The sequence below is a fragment of the Manis pentadactyla genome, chromosome X (genome assembly GCF_030020395.1).
Source record: "Manis pentadactyla isolate mManPen7 chromosome X, mManPen7.hap1, whole genome shotgun sequence".
Taxonomy (NCBI): domain Eukaryota; kingdom Metazoa; phylum Chordata; class Mammalia; order Pholidota; family Manidae; genus Manis; species Manis pentadactyla.
Window position 1 is genome coordinate 73,214,051 of NC_080038.1, and position 22,182 is coordinate 73,236,232.

Genomic DNA, 22,182 nt, shown 5'->3' on the forward strand with positions numbered 1-22,182 from the left:
AAAGAAAACCGACCCTGCCACTTCTGGATTAGGGAAACTTGAAACTTTTCTTGAGCCTTCTGTAGCTTTGGTCAGTTCAGCGCCCAATTCCTGCCAGTAGCTAACTTCAGATTACTACATAATAGGAGTCAAATGCACAAGGCTTTGACACCGTGGGATTTCTTACTAGTGTCTGGATTCAACATAGAGCTTCCTTTTCTAAGGAAGAGCTGTCTTATTTGCATACATTTCTGAGCCGGAAGTTAATGCGCAGAACTTTTAGTCTCCGTGGGAAAAGATCCTTCATTCTAATCTAATTCAATGCTTCCTTTTTCTTTTTGTTTCTCCTCTACCTCTTCTCACGGAGCAAACAGTCAAAAAAAAAAGTTTCAAGAGATCTCGCGGTGCTATTCGAGATTCCCTATTTTAAAAAAAAATTAGAAAAAATGCAAACGAGCTTGAGCCTTCCGGGGTTTGGAGCTGGGACTGCAGAGCTCTGAGCCCACTGAAAGCAGCCAAGGGAGGAGGCGGGGCTCTGGCGAGTTCCCCCTTTCACCTTCCCCCACCCTTTTCTTCCAACCTCCGCTGGGCCCCTAGCTCCATTCCAGCCTCAGCTGCAGCTGCTCTCTAGCCCTTTGCAGGATCCAAACGACCTCAACCGCTGTTCCCGGGATGGTGATCCGTGTGTATATTGCATCTTCTTCTGGCTCTACAGCGGTAAGGAGGATGGGGAGACCACCCTTGTTGTTTTCCTACACACCAGTCTCCTGCTGCCCCAGAACCATTAAATTGCATAAGTTAGCCTGACACATTCTCTTTAAGAAGACACACACAGCTCCCACCCCACCCCCTTCTTCCCTTTGTTACGTGATTTCATTTTTTCACGGAGTTTAGCTTGGTTTGTCCTGTGATGGTAGGGCCACATTTTTTTGAAGGAAAAAGAAAGCTACTGAGTTTTGGTACATGGAAGAAGGTGATACAGGGTTTTTAGACTTAGGAGAAGAAGTCACATAAAATAACACACTGGTGAGTTTCAGGAATGGGACATATATGCCCCGGGTAAGGAGGCGGGGAGGGTGGGTTAGGAATGCACATACATAAAGGATGTAAAACGTGCTCTCAGTGATTGAGTGAAGGCCTACAGAGGCATTGTGATTATTTTCAGAGAGTGAGACCCCTATAATCAAATAATTATTTTGCCAGTATGTAGAAGAGTGTGTTTAACTTTAGCCTATAAGTCTGTTAGAACTAGACAGAATGGAAGGAGTTAGAAGAGAGGTTAGGGGAGGCCTGTTTTTTTTTTCTTCCATATTGTCCCCTATTTTTACTTTTTCTTTAAAAATATTTTACTTCTAACAGTACCTAACCACTTCAAATCTATTAAGAACTGGAAAGGGAACTAGCAAATGGCTTCTTGAGTGCTGAAACACTCGAGTTGCTTCTACACATTTCCCTCCCATGGATTCAAGTGCCTTTAATTTAGAAAAACAAATTTTCAGCATCAGTGGGGAGCAAAAGGATAAACTGGAGTGAAAGCTCAGTGTATATTCATGATAAATAAAAGCGTATGTTTTCACGACTCTGGAGAAATGCCAACAGCGGCAAGAGCAGATGCGTGGGTTCAGGATGTAGGATGTAGGGACCACCTCCCTTGTCTGAACTTCAGAGCAGCGGCTATTCCATGTTTTTGTTGTGTGTTTTTTGTTTTTGTCTATGTATGCCCTAAGAGGGTTTGGAATAGAACAGAAGGTTATGTGAGATCACAAGAACCTCGAATATTGCTTGAACTTTCGTCTTTTCTGGCCACTATGTGTTGGTGTGTTTTGACAGTTTTGAAATGGAATACTTAACTTTACATTTTTTTGAGCATGTTTAGGCTGAAAAAATAAAACTTTTTATATTGCTTTTGAACTTCACTTTATGAGCTGCTTTCCTGCCTTATTATTTTACATATATATTAATTCTGAAATTTCAAAGTAATATTTGAGGTGATCATACTCAAGTCCAATACAATAATTATAAAAGTTTAAAGACCAGCTTAATACCTTTAGTTGAACCCCTAATTAGACTGAACAGATAAGGAAGTTATTTTCTTTTTGGATTGCATGCAGATTCAATACTGCTATTTCTTCTTTGTTTTCTTGCTATTCTACCCCTTCCCCCGAGAGCAGATTTAAAAAGAAACTCTTTTCCAAATTTCTATTTAAGTAAAAACAACTGTACCTGTCTTTGGAAAATTTAGGTTTCTAAAAGCCTTCAAAATGACTGCTGTCTCTTACTATGCCCATTATTAAACTTCATTGTTGAAGACTATGCAAGTAGGAAATATTTATGCTATTTGAGTTTTGTTTCAATTATTTTCTTATGAGTAACCAGATAGTTGTCTGTTGTTGCAGTAATTATATTTCTGTGAACCTGTTTTCAAAATTCAGCTGCATATTGCCAATATACATCCTTGTTTTATTATAATCTTACAGTACTTTTAAATAATACTTAAATAGTATAAAGCAAGGGCTCCTTTAGAACATAATGGGAGCTCTTCAGTTTGCAGTATGAAGGTTTGTCCTTTAAGATTGCTTTTTAACACAGTTTAGAAATTTTGGGGTACACATCCTAATGGGAACCTAACAGTTACAGTAAGATACTCCTATAAGTCACTGAGTGTAATTCTCTGAATATTTAAAAGAAAGCTTTAGGTTTTGGATTGGTAATGTGTATTTTCTGACTCTTCTTAATAGTTGTCATAAAAATAACCAATATTAGATCTGTTTTATCAGGCCAAGAGGATATATTATAATTTCAAGAAAATATTAACTTATTCTGTCCTAATCTCAAGACTCCCTTTTTCATAAGAGCACAATTAAAAGAAATTTCAGATTTATATTCAACTCTGCCCCAGTACAGAGGAGTAACACTTGCCTCTCAAAACTTTAGAAATGAAAACAAGTATGTTGGTTTTTATAGTGGATTTCTTGCTAGTTAGTAATCATAATGATGATAGCTGTTAGGAACACTTAAGTGCGTCAGGTGCCATCATTTTTTATCTAAAATTTCTAGTCCTGTGAATTATGTACTATGATTATCTCTATTTTGATGATAAGGAAATGAAGTTTCAGAGAGGTTAAACAGTTTTCTCAAGGTCACACAATTAATAAGCCACAGAACTTGAATCCAGCAAATGTTTGAATCAAAAAGTCCTGTGTTTAACCACCAAGAAATGTATCTTCCCAGTGGCAGCATGACAGCTAGGAAGTGTGGGGGGATAAATGTGAACCTGTGGTAAGAGGTACAGAAAGGAATAAGTCCTGTTGATGGAGGAATTTGCTGGGCACAAGCTTACAGGGGGACACAGAAAAATGAGAAGTTACTGTGGAGGAAGGCTAGTATGTCTAAAGGTGAATGTCTGTAATGGGGTAAATGACTTTTTTACTCCAGGCCAGGGAAATAGAGAAGACATGCACATTTGGAACTGGTCTTTTTAAGGTCAGGGTCTAGAAATTAGTCTTTTTTAACTACTGTGTCTTTTTATGGAAACTATTTTAGCAGGAATGCAACTCCCAAGTTGTCTGTCTATGGGAAATGATTTCTGCTTGTTTAAAACTCTTCATGTATGTCTTGACCCGCTGTAACACAGTAAGGTACATAATGTTTTTTTTCAAAATTTTAATGCCCTTTAAATTTATATTTAACGATAAAGGAATAGTAAGCATCAAACCTGTATAACTTAATGACTTTCAAGGACTTTTAACAAAAGTCAATCCTTGGCTTTTGATCAGAATTGCTAGAGTGATGATAGTTTGGAGAATTTTAACTGGCTTGGGAGTTTTCTTTACATACTTCATTCTCGCAGATACACCATAATTTCTATTTCACAGCCTCTGTGAATTCTAGGTTGCCTAGTGTAGAAGGTTTCAAATTGTGGTAGAAAGATGGTTTCTGCAGGTTTTGCTTATGAAATAACTTTTATAGAAATATCTATTTATGACTGCTAAAACATGAACTAGTTATAGCTTGTATTGTCCATATAGTAAATTGAATTTATGTAATTTTCCTCTATGGCTATATTCAGTGCAAAAGTTATGAAAACAAGTAAGTAAAACAAACACTTGTAATTGCCAAAGTGTGAGTCACTAGTCACAGTATTTATTTTATTTGGATAGTATTGATATAGAACAAGTCACTCTTCTTCAGTGATATGGTTCTTAAGTAATTGCTTCTTAGGTGACAGTATTTTGCTGCTATGGCTCTGTATTTATAAAATGAACATGGGTTTGATGTATGCTATAGTCTTAGCTGCCAAAATTTGTTTGAATGCTGTTTCAAGGTATTCATAAACTACTTAGACAAGCAAAATCAGAAATTGGTCATCAAATGACTGGACATGCTATTTAAATGCCCTGAAAAGTGGAGAATGGCAGCTTTCACATGGCAAATGTGGAAACTCAAGCTCAGTGCCTTCAACTTGGAACTGTACATTTGATGACTGATTTCCTAAATTTCACAGCAACAATGGTAAAACCTTTGGAATGATTTGATTTAATTTAAAGAGGCTTGGGAAGCACAGTTATTAATGATGATAATTCTTGGGTATTTTAAAAGTCAAATGGTTGTAGTAAGACAGGGACCATGGGCTTAGACAGAATAGGTTGAGGGCCTCTGGAAAAAACAAATCAAGATAATCCATTGTGGGATTTGCTTTGGCCTGCTGGGGTCACAGCTTATTTTTCTGACTTTACCAAGGTGCTGCTTTTCTTCCTCCATACCTAATCAAGTGATTTGCCACCTGGGCAATTTAACAAGCAAGCCCAAAACAAACAGGAAGGATTGCATCTTGAAAATAAGGTTGCATTTTAAAACCCAATTAGTTAAAAAGTAAGTTTAACGCACTCTTTAACAAACAGACAATAACACAGCCCACCTTGGGAGCAAAGCAGGCAGTCCTGAGTGATATGCTCCCAGACCAGGAAGCTTCTATCCTGGGAGGAAATCAGAGCAGTAAATTTCTTCTAAATAACCGGGAAGGCTAATAAGAAACTTAATGTCTCTTCAAAGATCAATATTTTGAGACCACTTAGCAGGTGTACATCCCTAGCCCTTTGTCTCTCAACCTCCTATAAATCTCCTAGACAGTGCACCACCAGGGGCTCTTGTCCCCTCCTGGCCTAAGCCAGGAGCTCTGTCCTTTTGTTTTATCTCTAAATAAAAGCCTCTCACTTGCTCTCCTACCTTGAGTGACTGTAATGTTCATTCTTCGATTCTGCAAACAAGAACCCTGGCATCAGTAGGAAGAAGGTACTACAGAAATTTAGTAAAAGATTCATAATCTGGTAGGAGAGAGGGATAAAATGGACTAACCTCCAGCTCAAAGACTAGTTACTCTATTGAGAAAGGAATTCGATCAGTAAACTTTAGGACCAATCCTCCTCCTGGGTTGTCCTGGAAAAAAAAAAGTAATTTTTAGAAGCCCTAGGCACAATCAGGTCAAATGTTCTAATCTTTTGTAGTTAGTCTCTAAATTATTTTCTAAAGTATATATTGTGCAATCAAACATATATCTATCAAACAAATATGTATCTCCAATCTTTTATGGAGTACTCTGTGCTTTAATTGAATTATCAAGGGTGACTTGTATTTAATTTCTTACTGATAAAGTTAAATAGATTGAGAATCTGTTGGTTACTCTCTGACCATCTGTTGGCTTTAAGTTCTACTTTGCAGCCCATCAGGAGGCCTTTTAAACCCAGTACTTAATTACTTCCTCCAATCTGGACCAGGATTTAACAAACATACTTTTATAGAGAAGAGGCAGTTCATTTAAGATGACTGTTCTTATTAATATGAGAGACAAAGATAACTTTTTACACATGGACAGTAGACAAGAACTCTAAGCAAAAGAATTATTTTCTAGTCTGGCCCCCCATATTTTGGTTTCATTAGTTTGTTTGAAGTGTTGCAGACTGAGGCAAACATTAAATACAAGTTTAAAAGTGTCATGACTTGGTGGTTACCATGGGGGAGGAGTTGAGGGTAGGTAGGTGGGAAGTATCTTTGTGTGGCTATAGACCAACATGATTAAAAATTGGCTTTTTATGATTCTATAAATCTTCTAAATTCAAGAGGGCAATAGTGCTGTGACTTGTAAACTCTGGTTCTGGATTTCTAGTCTTTGAGTTCTGTCCCTCTGGCTTAGTGATTTCTGTAAATGAGACCCTATCACAGAGTTGGAGTAGAGCCAAACATTTTTACTTAGGGGATTTCTGTTTGTGAGTCAAGACAAATAGAACCTCATCTTTTAAACACCACAGAATATTCATCTCAGTTAACAGTTACAACATGAGAAAATTTTGTCTGTTTCACCACCACCACCACTCAGCCAATTGCATCATCAGAAGTGCTGCATATTTCTCAATGTTTAAATTGTAACAGTAAATATATATTTAATAGTGGCTGTATGATATCAGAAGCCATTCTATCCAGTGTGATATTTCAAAGTTGACTTAGAATGAAAATGAACACAGACAATTACTTAATATATTAGAAATACAATAAATCATCTTACACTAATTTCTCATGCAAGTAATTTGTCAGCTTTAGTTGGTGATAATAAGAGTTATCATATATTGAAAACTTAAAATGCCCCAGGCATAGCAGTAAGAACCTTACATGTGTTTTATTGTTTAATTCTTGTTACAACTCAATGAAGTCAATATTTCACTATGCCCATTTTTGAGAAGAGGAAACAGGCTCACAGAACTAGCAGTTCTAGAGACTTTGCAGGTCATTCTTCCTAGATTTGTCTGATTCTGGAATCTATGATCTTAACCCCTGTGCTGTTCTGCCTACTGATTGATATTTATGAATTACTTTCTGTGAATGTGGCTCTGAAACTAACTTAAAAGCCATTGCAAAATTGGTTTTTGATGAACTGGGAAAATAAAGAAAAGTACTTCTTAATTAATTGGTCCATAGCAGTACCAAGAATAATTCTAGTGGGCTGCTACATCATGTAGAGAATTTAGAATTCATCAGAGCAGAAAACTGAGGTCATAATAGCTCAATATATACTATTAGAATGCAGAACATGTACTTTTATACCAATATTAGATAATTACCTGTGTAAGGCCATCTAACTAAAAGTAGATGACGCAAATTTTTTTCAGAAGGGATTTTGAGCTTTTAGCTAGAGCACGTAGCTTTAGTGTGAGGTATGCATTCTGAACGCTGCCTGTGTGGTTTCAGTAACAAAACCTTTCTTTGCTTCTCATCACCTTCACAGGTGGAATATAGATGACATAAAATGAAGAGTATCTTGGAAAAAAGCTTCTACAAGTATTGTTTTACAAGTCCATTAATAAAAATTATAGAATTTGAAATCACACTTAAAGAAATTTAAACATAATTGGTCTTGTGCATAACTAAATATTTTGAATTCAAAAGAGACAGTGGTTGGGATGAAACTTTTTCAGTGAATTTCTACTTAACAAATTTAGGAATAAAGGTCTTTAACTTAAATCTTGTGAGCAATGTTGAAAGGACAACCAGAGATGGTGGTGGTTATATAGACAGTTGGTCAGGTGACGAGACAAACACCTGGTGAGTTTCAAAGGAAATATGTAGGAAGTGTGACAAGATCCAGAATAAGGCCTCTTCTATACCAGACTCCGAATTTATGTGACTTTTAAAAAGAGGTTGTTGAAAGGCAAGTACAAAAATAATATGAGGAAAATGTGACTAAATATTTGCTTTGTCCATTTGCATTAGGACTTATGATTACATTTTGAAGTTGAAATTGAAGAGTGATTTTTGTTTGGGATATATTTGTATCCCCTTACAAATGTATGGTTACAATCAGGCTCTGCATGGGGGCTTAAGACAGGAATGTGTATGCATACACACACACACACACACACATACACACACACACACACACACACACACGCACGCACGCACTATATACCTCAGTTAGCATTTAGTCTGACTCTACCAAAAGGTTGACATTAAGAACTACAACCACACATCCCAGGGGCACAAATGTACAGGACTCCTGGGGAGAAGTCCTGCCAGCCACATGGCATATGATTACTTTAAAAAGTCAGTGACTCTAGATTTCATGAAAAGTGATGTAGCATATGACACTTTAAAGCAGAAAGCATCTAACACAATCTTATCTAAATAATTTATCTAGATGCCCATATGGATTTACTATAAATCAGTATCTAACAACCTTTGAATAGCAGTTATTTACAGATATGAATTTTATTTTTTACTGCATAATGTGATTAGATAGAGAAGAATTAGAATTGTACTTTCAGGTTAATGTATAAAACTAGGGAAACAGTGCATAAATATTTTACTGCTTGGAATATATAGTAAATGAAAAGGGGCTATTGGTATAACAATTAAATGCCATATTCTGCAACAGCTCATGTTAAGAGATTTTGGGGAAAGATAAAAGAAAAATCTGGATCCCTGGGTTGTCAAAACATGGATTGCTCCAACAAATAATTACGAGGCAAAGTAGTTAGAGTATTTCCTGATCAATGAGATAATTATGATCTTATTCCGTACCCACACTTGCAAAAAGGACCACCACTTGATGTCCTTAAAAGATTTCTTGAAAATATTTGAAGTTGGAATGATGGGCATTAATTTGCATGTCTGTTTTGTTTTGGTAAAACTGTATAAAAATTTCCATTTCATATGATTAGTGGTGAACCCTTATTTTATGTAAAAGCATAAGATGTAAAAGACAGATGGTGTATTGTATATAATAATATTAAATTATTTAAGCATTTTCTCAAGCTATAGAGATTGTCTCTACCACAGTAATTGTTTTAAGTCATGTAAGGCTGGTTTCTGTACATGAAAGAACAGATTTTGAGGCCAAGTCATTGTTTTTGTTACACTCTGTGTCCTAACTTTCTTCCCCTCATATGGATGGGCCTATTAACATTCAAGATACTTTGTAGAGCTCTACTTTAAAATAGTAGTATTTCAAAATTCAACAATGATATCAGCAACATATCTACATTCTCCACCAGTCCATAAACTTCTTACTACCCTGAATATGCTTTCTTTCTAAATAAAGAGAATATAGCATATTTCTAAATAAATATTTGTTAATGCATGAATGGTTGGCATGTTTAAATTCAAGTGCAAACAGATCATTCAAATGGAGGTATGCAACTGCCTGGTGGGAAATGCATAGTGGAAAAAATTGTGGCTGGAAATTAGATTAAGGGAGTCATTCACAAATAGGTGCTTGAAATCATAGGAAAGAATAAGCTCATAGGAAAGAAGGATTTAGAGTGAGATGAGAAGAGGTCTGAGAACAAAGACAAGATCTTGGTGAGTGTTCACATTGAGAATGATGTGAAAGGAGGCAGGTGCAGAAGAAAACAGAAGGATTCATTAAGAGAGATCAGAGTAGTGTCCTTTAATGGAAATTAGGGTAGGGAGAATTGATGAAGGCTGAGCACTGCTACTAGTGCCATACAGAAATCATAAAAGCTGATTTAAAAAGGCCATTGAATTCAAAATAAGAAAATTATTAGTGATCTTGGAAGTAGCAGTTTCAGTGGAATGGTGAGGACAGCAGGCTCACTGGCAGTATTAAGAAATGTAGTGCATTATGAGAAGAGCTGAGTCTGTAGATTCATATTTGAGTAGTTTGGTGAAAGAAGTAAGATCTTTGAAAAGAAGTAAAATGACATTATTCTAGAGCTATTAAAAAAGAACAAAACTAAGTGAACAGGAATTTTTCCCTAACAACTCCTTTTGTCAGTTTTGCCAGCCTAGATATATCAGTACATTGTTGATTTTTAATTTCACTGTAGAATCAACTTTCAACTAACTCAATATCTGGTGGCTGAAATTCTCAAGAATTAATATTTTGGAAATTATGATAAGAGATGACTATTTGTAATTAGAAAATGAAACCAAATAGATATCTTCATATTATTTTTACTTGAAAATGTACAGAGAATATTTTTCATCAAGACAAATCCAAATTACTAAAGAAAGCATTGCCTTTAAAGTATCAAAGCCTTTGCTAATTTCAGTTACCATATATTGTCTGTGTTGACCATGTAGCAAAATGTCTTCATTTTTTGTGGTAAATTTAAATTACCCTTTGTGACCTAATGAGTTATAAGAAATACATATGACCAAATATATATTTCCCAGGTATACTTGGTCTTCACCCACAGTTCCTGAACACACTGCAGTCTTAAAAGTGAAATGGGTGTTTTGTCACGTTAATGAGACTTGTGGACCCACCCAAGGGCAGGGACTGGAGGCTGGTTTACTCAATCATGACTATGTTATGAAGCCCATGAGAAGAGCTATTTGTCTCTCTGTCTCTCTCTGTCTCTGTCCCCGTGTCTGTCTCTCTCTCTCAGATCTTGCTTCTTAGATGTAGAGAGCCTCTAAGCTTGGGGAAGCACAACGCCTCCATGAGCCACCCAGCCACACCCCAAGCTCTACCAGGATAGAATCTCCTTTATTTAGTACCTTGCCCTATTTCTCTGTTCATCTGGCTGTTAACTTGTATCCTTTATAGTATCCTTTATAAAACCTAAGTGTTTTCCTGAGTTCTGTGAGTCACTCTAGCAAATTAATCGAACCTAAGGGGGAGGTCTTGGGAACCTCCAATCTGCAACCAATAGATCAGAAGCACAGGGAACTGCCTGGGGCTTGCGACTGGGTCTGGAGTGGGGACGAAGGGCAGTCTTGTACGACGAAGACCTTACCCTGGGAATCTGGTGCTGTCTCCAGGAAGATAGCATCAGAATTGAGTTGAGTTCTCCAACACCCTGCTGGTGTTCGAGAATTGCTTGGTTGGTGTTATATGTGTGGGAAGACCCCCTCCCATATATTTACACACATTGGAATCAGGTCCAGGTACCCCAATTAACTTATACTACTATTACAGCTGTGTGTAATATTGTTACTGTTATATGTATACTTAGGGAAAAAAATACACCATTGCATTTGGTGTCAGGATAGTGGGAATCACACCCTTGTATGAGAATAAGCAGGGACGTCAAAGTTGTTACTGAAATTATGAAGAAAACAGTTATACAATGTACATTACCCCTACTTGCAAGGGTTTAGTAAAGACCAGTTTGACTCTAGGAAATACTGCTCTCTATACTCTAACTTCCTGCTATAAGGTGGATTATTGTTGTCATAAGAAAGTACAAATTATTTGTTTTTTTTTTCAACTAAGTCTTGCATTTAGTCCTCCTCCCCTCAATCCTGGTCTATAGCTTCTAGGAAGCTAGGCGTATAGGGTGAGGAGGTTGGAAGGCAGATAACCTCCTTAAGATTTCTGGGCCAGCTTGGGATCTGGTGAATGCAATTCAAGAAAAAGGACAAAGAAAGATAAATGGAAATAAATTAGAAATTTGGGACTGCATCTAAGTTAAATTATTAAATTCTGGGTTAGAGAGTTTATGGTTCTGGTCCAATATTTCTACATTGAACAAACCTAGTAGGTGTGCACACATATAAGCACTTGGCAGAGATGCTCAAGTCAGAGCCTCACGTGAGATGGACAAATTGGATAAATTATGTGGATAGGCCCTGCCAATTCTGAATCTATAGGCTGTGCTGGGGATTCTCTTTCTTTCACCCCAAAATTCATCCATTCATTCAGAAAAAATTTATTGACATCCACTGGGTAAGTCTCTGGATCCAGGTCCTCAAGGGAAAAAAGGGCAAGAAGTAAAGATTCTTTAACCTCTTGTCTTAGCCAGAATGAAGGAGGCAGTATTGAGATGTCAATTTTGGGAACTAAGTTATATTGTTTGCAAATAAGGAAGTTACATGAAGGGCTCAAAGTCAGAAGTACCTTAAGGTTATTTGCATATAAGGTGGTATGCTGTGTCACAGGAATCAACACTCTCTTGCCCCCAACAAATGTCCCAAAATACTTTGTGTACCCCTTCCAGTCACCCTGACACTAATCTCCTTGAATAAACGTTCTGAAATAGCAATAGTTTATTAGTTCAATTGAACTTTTGCTCAGTTTTCCTGCCATTTCACTAGAGAAGTTTGGGATATAGATCCTAAGCACAATTTGCACTTTCTTCTTATATTTAAGCATTATTCACAGGCATGATTAATACATAGCTCTGATTAAAGCCAAATGTAGCAGTGATAACCCATTAAAGATTTCTCATTGCCTAACTATTTCCACCAATTATCTTGGGATTCTGGGACAAAGCCCTCTAAGCCTCTCTTTCATTATCTGAAAAATGTCTTTTAGACAGCTCTATAACTCCTTCATCTTGGGATCACCTTGGCACTGATCTTTTGTTTAAACAATTATGCCTTACAAAAATCTGAGGTATATTCATTAACTCCTTTATTTATAGCCCCTTTATTTATAACCCCAACCTCTTATGTTTGTCTCATCATTCCTATTCTCCTTGGCTCTTTTCTTCTTTTTCAAAGGTTATAGGCTTCCCACCAGTATGGTTTAATGTTTGGTTCAGGGTTCTGTCCATTAGTATGCTTTATTTACTTTGAGTTTAGTTCATGCCACTTCTACAATTAAATTTGATAAGGATCATCTCTTGAGTCAGACTTTACAGTGTGGGGGCTACTCAAAATGTTTGCATTTGGCCAAACATAGGCAAAGAGGCTAAATGCTAAAATAACAGTAGTCCTCCTTATGTTTCTACCTGATAATTAGATAAGTAAAGATGACTTTAGCTCCTCCTTACAAAATATTTCTAACTCTCCCCACTGCAAACATTTGAACTCTGTCAAAAAATGGTTACCTCATCACTGGTAGTTAATAAGCATCAAATCCAGTTGGGCCCTGTTGTTCTGGTCATTAAATTTTCTCCTAGTCCCACATTGTTCTTCTTAAAACAGCATTATGACTTTCAAATTTTCATAATGGTGCTTTAGTGGACTAAAATAACTATATCTAGAGAGAAAGGGCGTGGAAAGACTTAATCTTTTTGTGATTAATATCTCCTGTTATTCAGAAACCTAGAGTATAACACTGGAAGTCTCTTCTCCATTATAAAAAAAATGGCTTTGGTCTCTTCCATTTTTATCAGCATCAAACATACCAAAAATAAAATATTAGAAGTATCTGGGTAGAAGGGATCATAGGAGGTCATCCAGTTCATCCACGTAAGGCCTGCCTGTGAACTGTCCCAGAAAAATTGTAATCAATTTTCTCTTAGTAAACTCTCCAAAGAAGGAAATATACAACCTCCCTTGGTGACATACTGTAGTACTACTTTCTATTCATTGTTGTTCTGGACTCTGGGACAAAGACTATGGAAATCTGGAAGGCCAATGAAGGATTTTTCTTTTACCTCTTTTTGTATAGTGATGAGGGAGATCAGATTCTTGAAACCATGGAAGCAAAGGCAGTAAATCATTATACAAAATGTGGAAACGCACCAGTTATCAATTCAACATATATTCCCTAAATACCTGCTGATAAAATATTCAGCTCTGTGAGGGACAAAATCTTTGTCCTGTAAGAACTTACAACCGACCTTGTCTTGGAAAGCTTAAAGTAGGTCTGATGATTTTTTTCTCTTCTGCCCCTCTTTTTTAGGAAGAATTCTGGGTATTGTTCATGCCTTTAGATTAGTATACTCTAAGACCATGAGATAAGGGAATATTCCCATATATGGGTTATTTTGTTGGACTTGTGGTTTATTGAACTTAACCTAATCTCAAAATCAGCCTTTTAAATATTTTTAAATCAGTAATTCCCTAAAGCCCATGTATTGGGCATTGTTTGTTTATAATAATTGATGGTGTTAGTTAATGAAGAAAATCATATTACATTGCTAAAGGCCTAATGCAATGCTTTTAAAGTTTCAATTTCCAGAAAAATAATTTGTTGTTAAATTATGAATTATACTGCTTACTGTTGTAAAGAAAACACAGCTGTTGAAGAACTCTGAACTGAACATTATGACATTTTAATGTTGTTTAATAGTAATTTGTTTAGAATTCTTCCCATCTTTAGTGTGCTAATCAACAGAGGCCCTGGATCAGGGTGGAAACGCCTTAGGTTAATGTATATGCTGTTTTCCCCTCAATGAAATAGAAGAAATCAGCTTATCCCTGTTTCCCATGAATGTTAGTTAGATTTTTAAAAATGTGATTAATAACAAGTACTTTTGAGTTCTTTTGAAAGGAAATAATTGTTGATGAGTAGCCCAAAATAATTTCTTAAAACTGTAAAGGCAGAATGACCTATTTTTTCTTTTATAATTTGGAATTTTACATTTGATTTTAATAGTCCAAGATTAGGATTCAAAAGAACTTCAGTTCTTTGTTTTATTTTGAAATTCTAATATTGGCACAGAAGAGAGTCCTGCCTATTATTCCTTTTCCATTGAAAATGAACTCTTCTCTTTAGTTGAGATATTGCAGGCTCTTACATCTGTTCTCTCTTTCCCCCTCATCCCTTTCTCTCATTCTTCCCTCCCTTTCTCATTCTTCCCCATGCCTTTGTAAGAATGCACAGTGATTTGCAGTTACTAGAAGGTAGCATTTAATAACAAAGTTGTGCCCCAAAGAAGTTATATTTTAAGCAAGGTGAAAGGAGAAAGGTACTAAGAAAAGGTTATACAGGACCTTCAACTCTAGAAAATAGACTAATAATGCTGTTTGTGATGCTCACATTTCCAAAGAGTTTCATATATATAAAGACTTCTGTCTACTTATTATTGTGTTCTGGAAAAAGAATCCTATGGTATTGAAAATAGTCTCATTTTCATTGATAAACTTTCTCTTTTTGGATGATTTCTTCCTTATCCTCCATTTCTTCTGATTCTACTAGTTAGTAACTCTTATACTTCTTTGTAATATAATAAAAATCTCTCTTTGGGTATTTTTCAACTATTTCAGGCAAATTTTGCAATAGGTTCTAGTCTTGAGGCTATCCTAAATTAGAAATAAATTTTATGAAACCATACTGTACATACTCTGAATATGACTTATCTAAAGTACAATTATGAATCAGGAAGACAAGCTGAGGCTCAGGTTGTGTGCTTAACCCAAAACCACATAATTAGAGGCAAGGCTGAGAGTGAATCAAGAGTAGATATTAGAAGGCATTATTTCAGGTCACAGTCTGTGGAATTAAGATGGTTTGTATTTATTAACTTCATTTTATACAAAAGGTTATTTTAAATGTCCCTTATGATTCCACTGCATTTTCTTCAACTATATTTTTTGACATAGTACATGGAATAAGACCAGTAATCATCCTTTATTCAGTGTCTTTTGTTTTTTGTTTATTTGTTTTTTTGTCAACAGTTTTTTTTCCTCAGCTGTGGGACTGGGAACACAGATTTTAAAATAAGAAAGTCATTAGGGAAACCATGATGGGAATGTTGTTATAGCTTGTTCCTGGAGTTTGCTGATTTAAAGCTGGCTCAACCTCAGTCCTTTCTAATGAAGATATTGGATCAGATAGTGACCTGATAAATGATATGCAAAGCTGTGTAAAGCTGGCTTCTTCATAAAAGCTGTGCACAAGTAGAGACTATATTTCACTCAACACCAGGCCTTTTTTTCAAACCTTTCAAGCCTGTGGGTAAGTTTTGCCACCCCCAATACGAATTCTATTAATTTTATATAATTAAGACTAAGGAACACAATGATCCTAGTTGGACTGTTAACCAAAATAATGGGACAAAACCAGTTACATTTCAGATAAAGTCAAGGCCTCAGAAAGAGGAATGCTGTGCCTTAACCTGTGTGGGCAGTTAACTTTTCTTCTGAAAAAATGAAGTTTATTTAAAATTGGTCCTTTATCAGATTTTTAGACACCTACACTTAGTCCAAGGTTCCTTGAAATATTCTCTTGTGAAACCTATGAATTTGTAAACATTAGCAGAACTTTTCCTCCTATGAAAGTTTTTTTTTTCCATAATGAATGGGGTTATGTTGATAATGTAAAACTTGAGAAATAGGAGGCTGTGACTTAGGAACCTCATCATCCATTTCATAATATATATATTTCTGAGAACTACATGCTAAATCCGAGCTGCATTGAACTGGTACTTAATCTTCGATTGGGAGAAAAATCCACCATTCTCTCAATTGTCTTGCCTCTGCAATTCAGTCTATGAAGAATCGTCATATTAATCTTCCTAAATATACTTTAATATTATCCAGAAAACACTGTCAACCTAGGTTAAGTGTCTTTTTATAATCTAGTAACACCTCATGCATATTTTTATATCATTGTATATGGTATTGTAATCTTCTGTTTGTATCTGTATTTCCCACTAGACTATGAACAACTTGGGCTCAGGGACTTTGTTCTGTTCATATCTGTTGTGTTCTCAGACTGCAGCACAGTGCCTAGTCACTGGAAAGTATGTAATGAAACATACTCATGGAATGAGTGGATGCATGAATGAATGAGTGCATGAAAAAAGCACTTGCTTTGTCCTAGTCAATAGTATCTGTGAAATCAAGGATTTGGTGTCCTAATTACCTATTCGTTCTATTACACATAAGTATAAACACATACAATTAAATACACATCTTCATTCATGTACTACAAATCATCTTGTATGTCATCAGTGGAAAGCACTGCCCTAATGGCACTCTATGGTCCAGACATCTGGACTCCCTACTTCCTGCATGTGCCAGGGATAGCCTCACCTCCATGCCTTTGCTCCCAGTGTTTCCTCCTGAGTTAGTTCACTCAACACCAGGCCTGAGTTATGCTTCTTGGTGTACATCTTCATTGTAGTCTTGGATATATCTAATTAAGTTTCTGAGAAATTTAATACAGTTTAATAAAGCATATTAAGATGAATTGTGTGTTTGGATTCTCCTGTGGCTGAGAGAGATGCTAATGGCAGTGACACCTGGAATAAATGTTGTGATAGAGATAAGAGCTGTGCTTTTGTTTTATAATTAAATGGAAAAGTGATTTTCATATTCCCTGTTTTCTATTAGGACAAATTGAAGAGGGGCATTTTTCTAATCATTGGGCTATTCTGGTTACATTCACTGAGTGAATTAATTGTTTGAATTTATGCAGGTGAATACCTGTGTATAATCACATTGGATTAATTATTAGTGTTATGGCCAACTGGGATAGGCAGAGTAATGGCCTCCCAAAGATGTCTACATTCTAATCTCTGGAACCTGTGACTAGGTTACCTTACATGTCAAATGGGATTTTTCAGATGAAAGTAAATTCAAGATTTTGACAGGGGAGGTTATTTTGGATTATCTGGAAGGGATTTATACCATCACAAGGTATGTTATAAGTGAAAGATGGAGGCAAGAGAGTCAGTGTCAGATTGATGCCATATAAGAACAATTGGACAGGAACTTCTGGCTTGGGCATGGAGGAAAGGTCCATAAGCCAAGGAATGAAGACAGCCTCTAGAAGCTGGAAAAGCAACCAAATGGATTTTCTCCTATAGCCTCCAGGGAAGAACGCAGCCCTGACAGCACCTTGATCAAATTTTTTTTTGTCAGTGAGACATGTTGGATATCTGACCTCCAGAAATTTAAGGTAATACATTCTTCTAAGTCACTAAATTTGTGACAATTTGTTACAGAAGCTAACATGCCGATGTTAAATAAAATGGTCTCATTTTCCCTTGACGTAGTATAGAGAATTGAAAATAGGAAGTTCTAGAATGCTTCCATTAATGAAGAGACAGGATGAGATTTTTATAGGGAACAATTCATAATTTTTCCAATGATATGCTAATTTTGTAGATCTGCTCTATATGAGACTATGATTAGAGTCTGGAATATCTAATCTGGCATCACAGGAATTGGGCCTGTCTGCCTGTTTTGTTGAGAAAGACACATCACTCTGGCAAAGTCAGTATGCTACATTTTGTTAATGCAATTTGATCTCCGTGTGAACACTTTCTGCCTATATAATATAGACAGTTACAGACAACTTAGAAGAAGGAACCAAACACAGGCCCCTCTTAAAGTCTAATACCAAAGTTTACCTGCCTCAAAAGAGGTTCTAAGCAAGTCTCCTGCCTTTCTATGCCAAGGTCTTTGTGAATAAACAAATGTGTTATATCTCTCATATTAAAGGCAACCTGCTATCTAATAATTGTCTTATTAGTTCTTCTCAAAACTTCATGAAGATGATAAGCAATGAGATATTAAATTATATAACAGTTGTTAAGCATCAGTGACTGGCAGAAAACTAAGATATTAAATTACTAGTCCTGGCATTCTTAAAATAGGTGCAGAGTGAGGATTAGAATTTTGCCACTTGCAGTGAGTATTTTAGATTGTACTGCATTTCACTACAATAACGATACTATTCCCTATTGTAAGAATATAAGAACTTAATGTGATTCATGGTAATAACTTTTGATCTGAAAGGAACTTTTAATTTCATCTTGTCTAAACTTCATACATAAAATTGAGTTTCAGGATGACAAGACTTGATCAAGGTCACACAGCTCACTAGTGACATCCCTTGGAGAACATATACACACAGTTTTATATAAATTGCTGATGAAACTAATCTTTGCAATTCAGATGGAATCTCTAGAATTAATTTATAGAGGTAAATATATCTGGGGTTGGAAGGGGTGAGGTAGAGATAAAGAACTATTTGATTTACCTAGATTTTTTTTCATTTGCAATACTTGTAGTCACTAGATGGTTACCAGGCATCCTTTTCACTTTTTGGTATATAGGTCTAGCTTTTACTCTATATCTTGGTTTATGTGATAGTCATCTTAAAGCTAGAATTTAACAAAAAATTTTTTTTTTTGCTATGAAAATGTTGTGTTGCAAATTGGTTCAAATATTTATATTTTCATTATTTTTGGATGTTTTTCAAAAAGAAAACGTTTAAGTCACAACATTGATGGTATGTTTTAACAAGGCATGAGTGAGAGAGGGAGACACAGACAGAAATGTGAGTAATTTATTTTGCACGAATCCCAGAGTCACACAGAAAACCAGTAAGAACCAATGGTAGCCATAGATAGCTGTGGGCAAGCAATCCTTGGTTTAGTGGGTGAAGCATGAATGTGCCTGGATTTGGTTTTATCCCTGAGGTAGGCTGAATAATAGTCCCCAAAGATATCCAGGTCCTAATCTCTGGAATTTGCCAATGTTACCTTATATGGCAAAAGAGACTGTGCTTGTATGATTAATTAATCTTGAGATGGGAAGATAATCCTGGATTATCTAGGTGCACCCTAAATGTAATGATAGGGTCTTCATAACAAGGAGGTAGAGGAAGATTTGATGACAGAAGGGAAAGTAGGAGATATGATGAGGGAAATAAGAGGTTGGAATGATGAAAGGAAGGGGTCAGGAGCCAAGAAATGCAGGTGACCTGTAGAAACTAGAAGAGGCAAGGAAAACAATTCCCCCTAGATCCCTCAGAAGGAGGCAGCCCTGCCTCCACCTTGATTTTAGCCCTGTGAGACTAATTTCAAGTTGTTCTCCACAGCTGGAAGTAAAAAAATTATGCATGTTGTTTTAAGCCACTAAATTTGTGGTAGTTTGTTATTATGGCAATAGAAAACTAATAGGACTCTAATTTCTGCGATTAATAAATCATGTATTTGGTTAATTCACTTAACTCTGTCTCTGCTTTTGTTCCTTAGATGAAGTTGGGTTTAACATTGCCTATATTACAGACCTCTAAGAGATGTCACAAAGAAATTATGTAAAGTTATACCAGAAATAAATGCTTTGGGCTTTTCACAACAGTAATATCACTGTGAAAAATAGAGGGCTAAGGGCCAAATGTTGAGTAATGGGTTGTTAGACCCCCACACCAGTGAGAAACATAGTGCAAATTTTTCAGTTGCTTCATTAATTTAAATCTGCCTTGTTTTGTTTTAATCTGAAGGAGATCACCAGAACCATTGCTAAAGCAATCAATCAATCTCTTATTGAAGAATTCTGTTTTATTTTCTATGTAAAAACAATCAAAATGTTCTCTTCTGTACATTTCCCATCACCGAATTGCCTTACTCTGCTGGGTCTGTTTCAGAACAGAGAGCCTATCATTGCTTGCAAAGCCCTTGGAGCTCAAGTCTATGTGAACAATGCACAAAAATTTCTTGAACAAACTGTCGGGTGGGACTGTTGACAGCTTCCTAGCCTAAAGGAAACCAGTGCCCTTATATTTTCACTTTTCTTTTAGAAATAAGTTATTTTTTACTTGCTATCTTGTTAAGTTTCTAAAAGCCACAATGATTTCATTTGCTTTTTAATTTTTAAGTAGAAACTTTACTTGCAAATACTTTTTAAGTCATGCAATTTTTGAAATTTTTTTTTTTTTTAGTCCTTATAAGCTGGGCATGCTGTATAAGAGCCTATTCCAGGAGTGGGCTGTGTACAGTGAATGCTGTACTAATGCCTGGAATGTTAACCCACACGATAACATAAATTTCGCTCACTTCTTGGATTTCTATACTCCCTAGCAATTTAAAGAAGTTGTTACAAAATGAGCTGTGACCATGTAGCTTCATATTCACCAAGCAGGTGATTTTAGATACTGGGGCTCTATAAAATATAGTTATAGTGATTGCACATAAATACATATAGACGTTTACTAGTGGTAGTTAATATTAATATGTTTGCTAGGAAAGCAGTCCATTTTAACCCATAGTATATAGTTAACCCACTTTACTTTGTTCATATGTTTTGGATATATAATTCTAATTTGTTTCAACAAAATGACATGATGTGTGATACATTCATATAGAACTTCGAAGTTTTAAGATTAGCTATTATTAAAGTTTGGGAATCCTGAGTGGCCTGGGTGGAATGGTGGTCCTATTTGGAAAAGAACATAGATAATTGGGTAACTTTTTAAGGAAGTCTGTTGCATATTCTGGACAAAATTGCAGTTTATCCAGAATCTCTTGCCTGTCCTTAGTGCCCCTCCACATAAATAGGTATTTCCAAGGGGTGGAGAGAAGTAGTCCATCTCCATAGCAATAGGGGGAGCGAGGGCATATCTGGACGGAGAAATTGGGTGGGCCCTTTTTGCAGTCGGATTGCGAGAGACACAGGTGAGTAGAAGTGGAGGCACTGATTTCTCCCACTTTATTTCTCCCTTTGACCAATTTCAGTTCAAAGGTATTTTGCCCCAGGCTAGGAAAATATTTTCCCCACAGAATTACACGTTGCAGTAGTTGGCAAGACCTCTGAACCCGAAATCTGTCTACATGGGTGTGACCCTTGGAATGGCTGCCCCTCGAGAGGATGGGGAGATAACTGGAAACCCACTGTGGATGATGGGGAGGCCCCAGTGGCTGCAGCAGTAGAGGGCGCTGCTTCACCTGGGAGCCTCCTGTCTGTGGGGCTTTCAATTGGGGATACCCTAGTGGGGAATTGGTCTAGGGTAAAGCAGCTCCTAGAGGGGTGGGACTTTCCCCAGAATTGGGGAAGGGTGAAGAGACACCAGAACCTGTGGAATTAGGCCTCCGTGAGATAGAAGACTGCTTAGAGGCTCTGAGTGGCCGTGTAGCAGCTGGGTTTGTGGGATGTCTGTTTCTCAAGATAGAGGAAAGGGTTATCAAGGAGAGAGAGACTTCGGCAGAAGAGAGACACACTTCAGCATCACTTGGAGGAGCTGGGTGATGACCTGTGGGATGCCTTTAAGAAAATGAGACAATAATTGAGAAGACAAATTGTGCCCCTGGAAGATATGTTAGTAGCAGGGGAGGAGGCAGCAGGAGAAGCTGCATTGCAGGAGGCCATGGGGGAGGGGGAGGAAAGAGCAGTGCCTTCAGCCCCAGAGATGGTAGAGGACATGTTGGGAGAGGATGAGGGGGTGGTGCTGAGGGCCAATCTCTTGCCAAGGCCACCGCCTGAGGCACCAGCATCTCCCACATTAAAGGCCCACCTGGTTTTAATTAAGAAAATAACACAGCAACTGCAGGCTCCTCAGGGGATGGAGCCACCCTCTCCAGAGGTTGTGGAGCACCCCATGTTCCACCCCTATACCCAGGATGGGCTGGTGGACATGAGCATCCTGTTTTGGCAGAAGCTGTTGGAACCTCTGTGTACATGGCTTTTGCGTCTCTGGGATATGGAGATGGAAAACGTAGTTATGTCGGGTACTGAATTGGGTTGACTGGCTTCCCTGATGACTCACCCTTACCTCTAGCAGTAGTTGCAAAGTGCCTATCACACCTCAGACAGCTGGGCACTTCTGGATTGACTGACAGCAGC

The 22,182-nt window shown here is 36.9% G+C and overlaps 1 protein-coding gene across 1 annotated transcript in view; it reads left to right on the forward strand.

The window, feature by feature from the left end:
- The first annotated feature begins 435 nt into the window (after nucleotides 1-435).
- Nucleotides 436-22,182, forward strand: part of SH3BGRL (SH3 domain binding glutamate rich protein like) — a 100,470-nt gene continuing 78,723 nt past the window's right edge. The window contains exon 1 of the mRNA XM_036929996.2: nucleotides 436-696. Coding sequence (XP_036785891.1) covers nucleotides 652-696 — 45 coding nt within the window. The 5' untranslated portion in view covers nucleotides 436-651. The remainder of the gene's footprint in view (nucleotides 697-22,182) is intronic.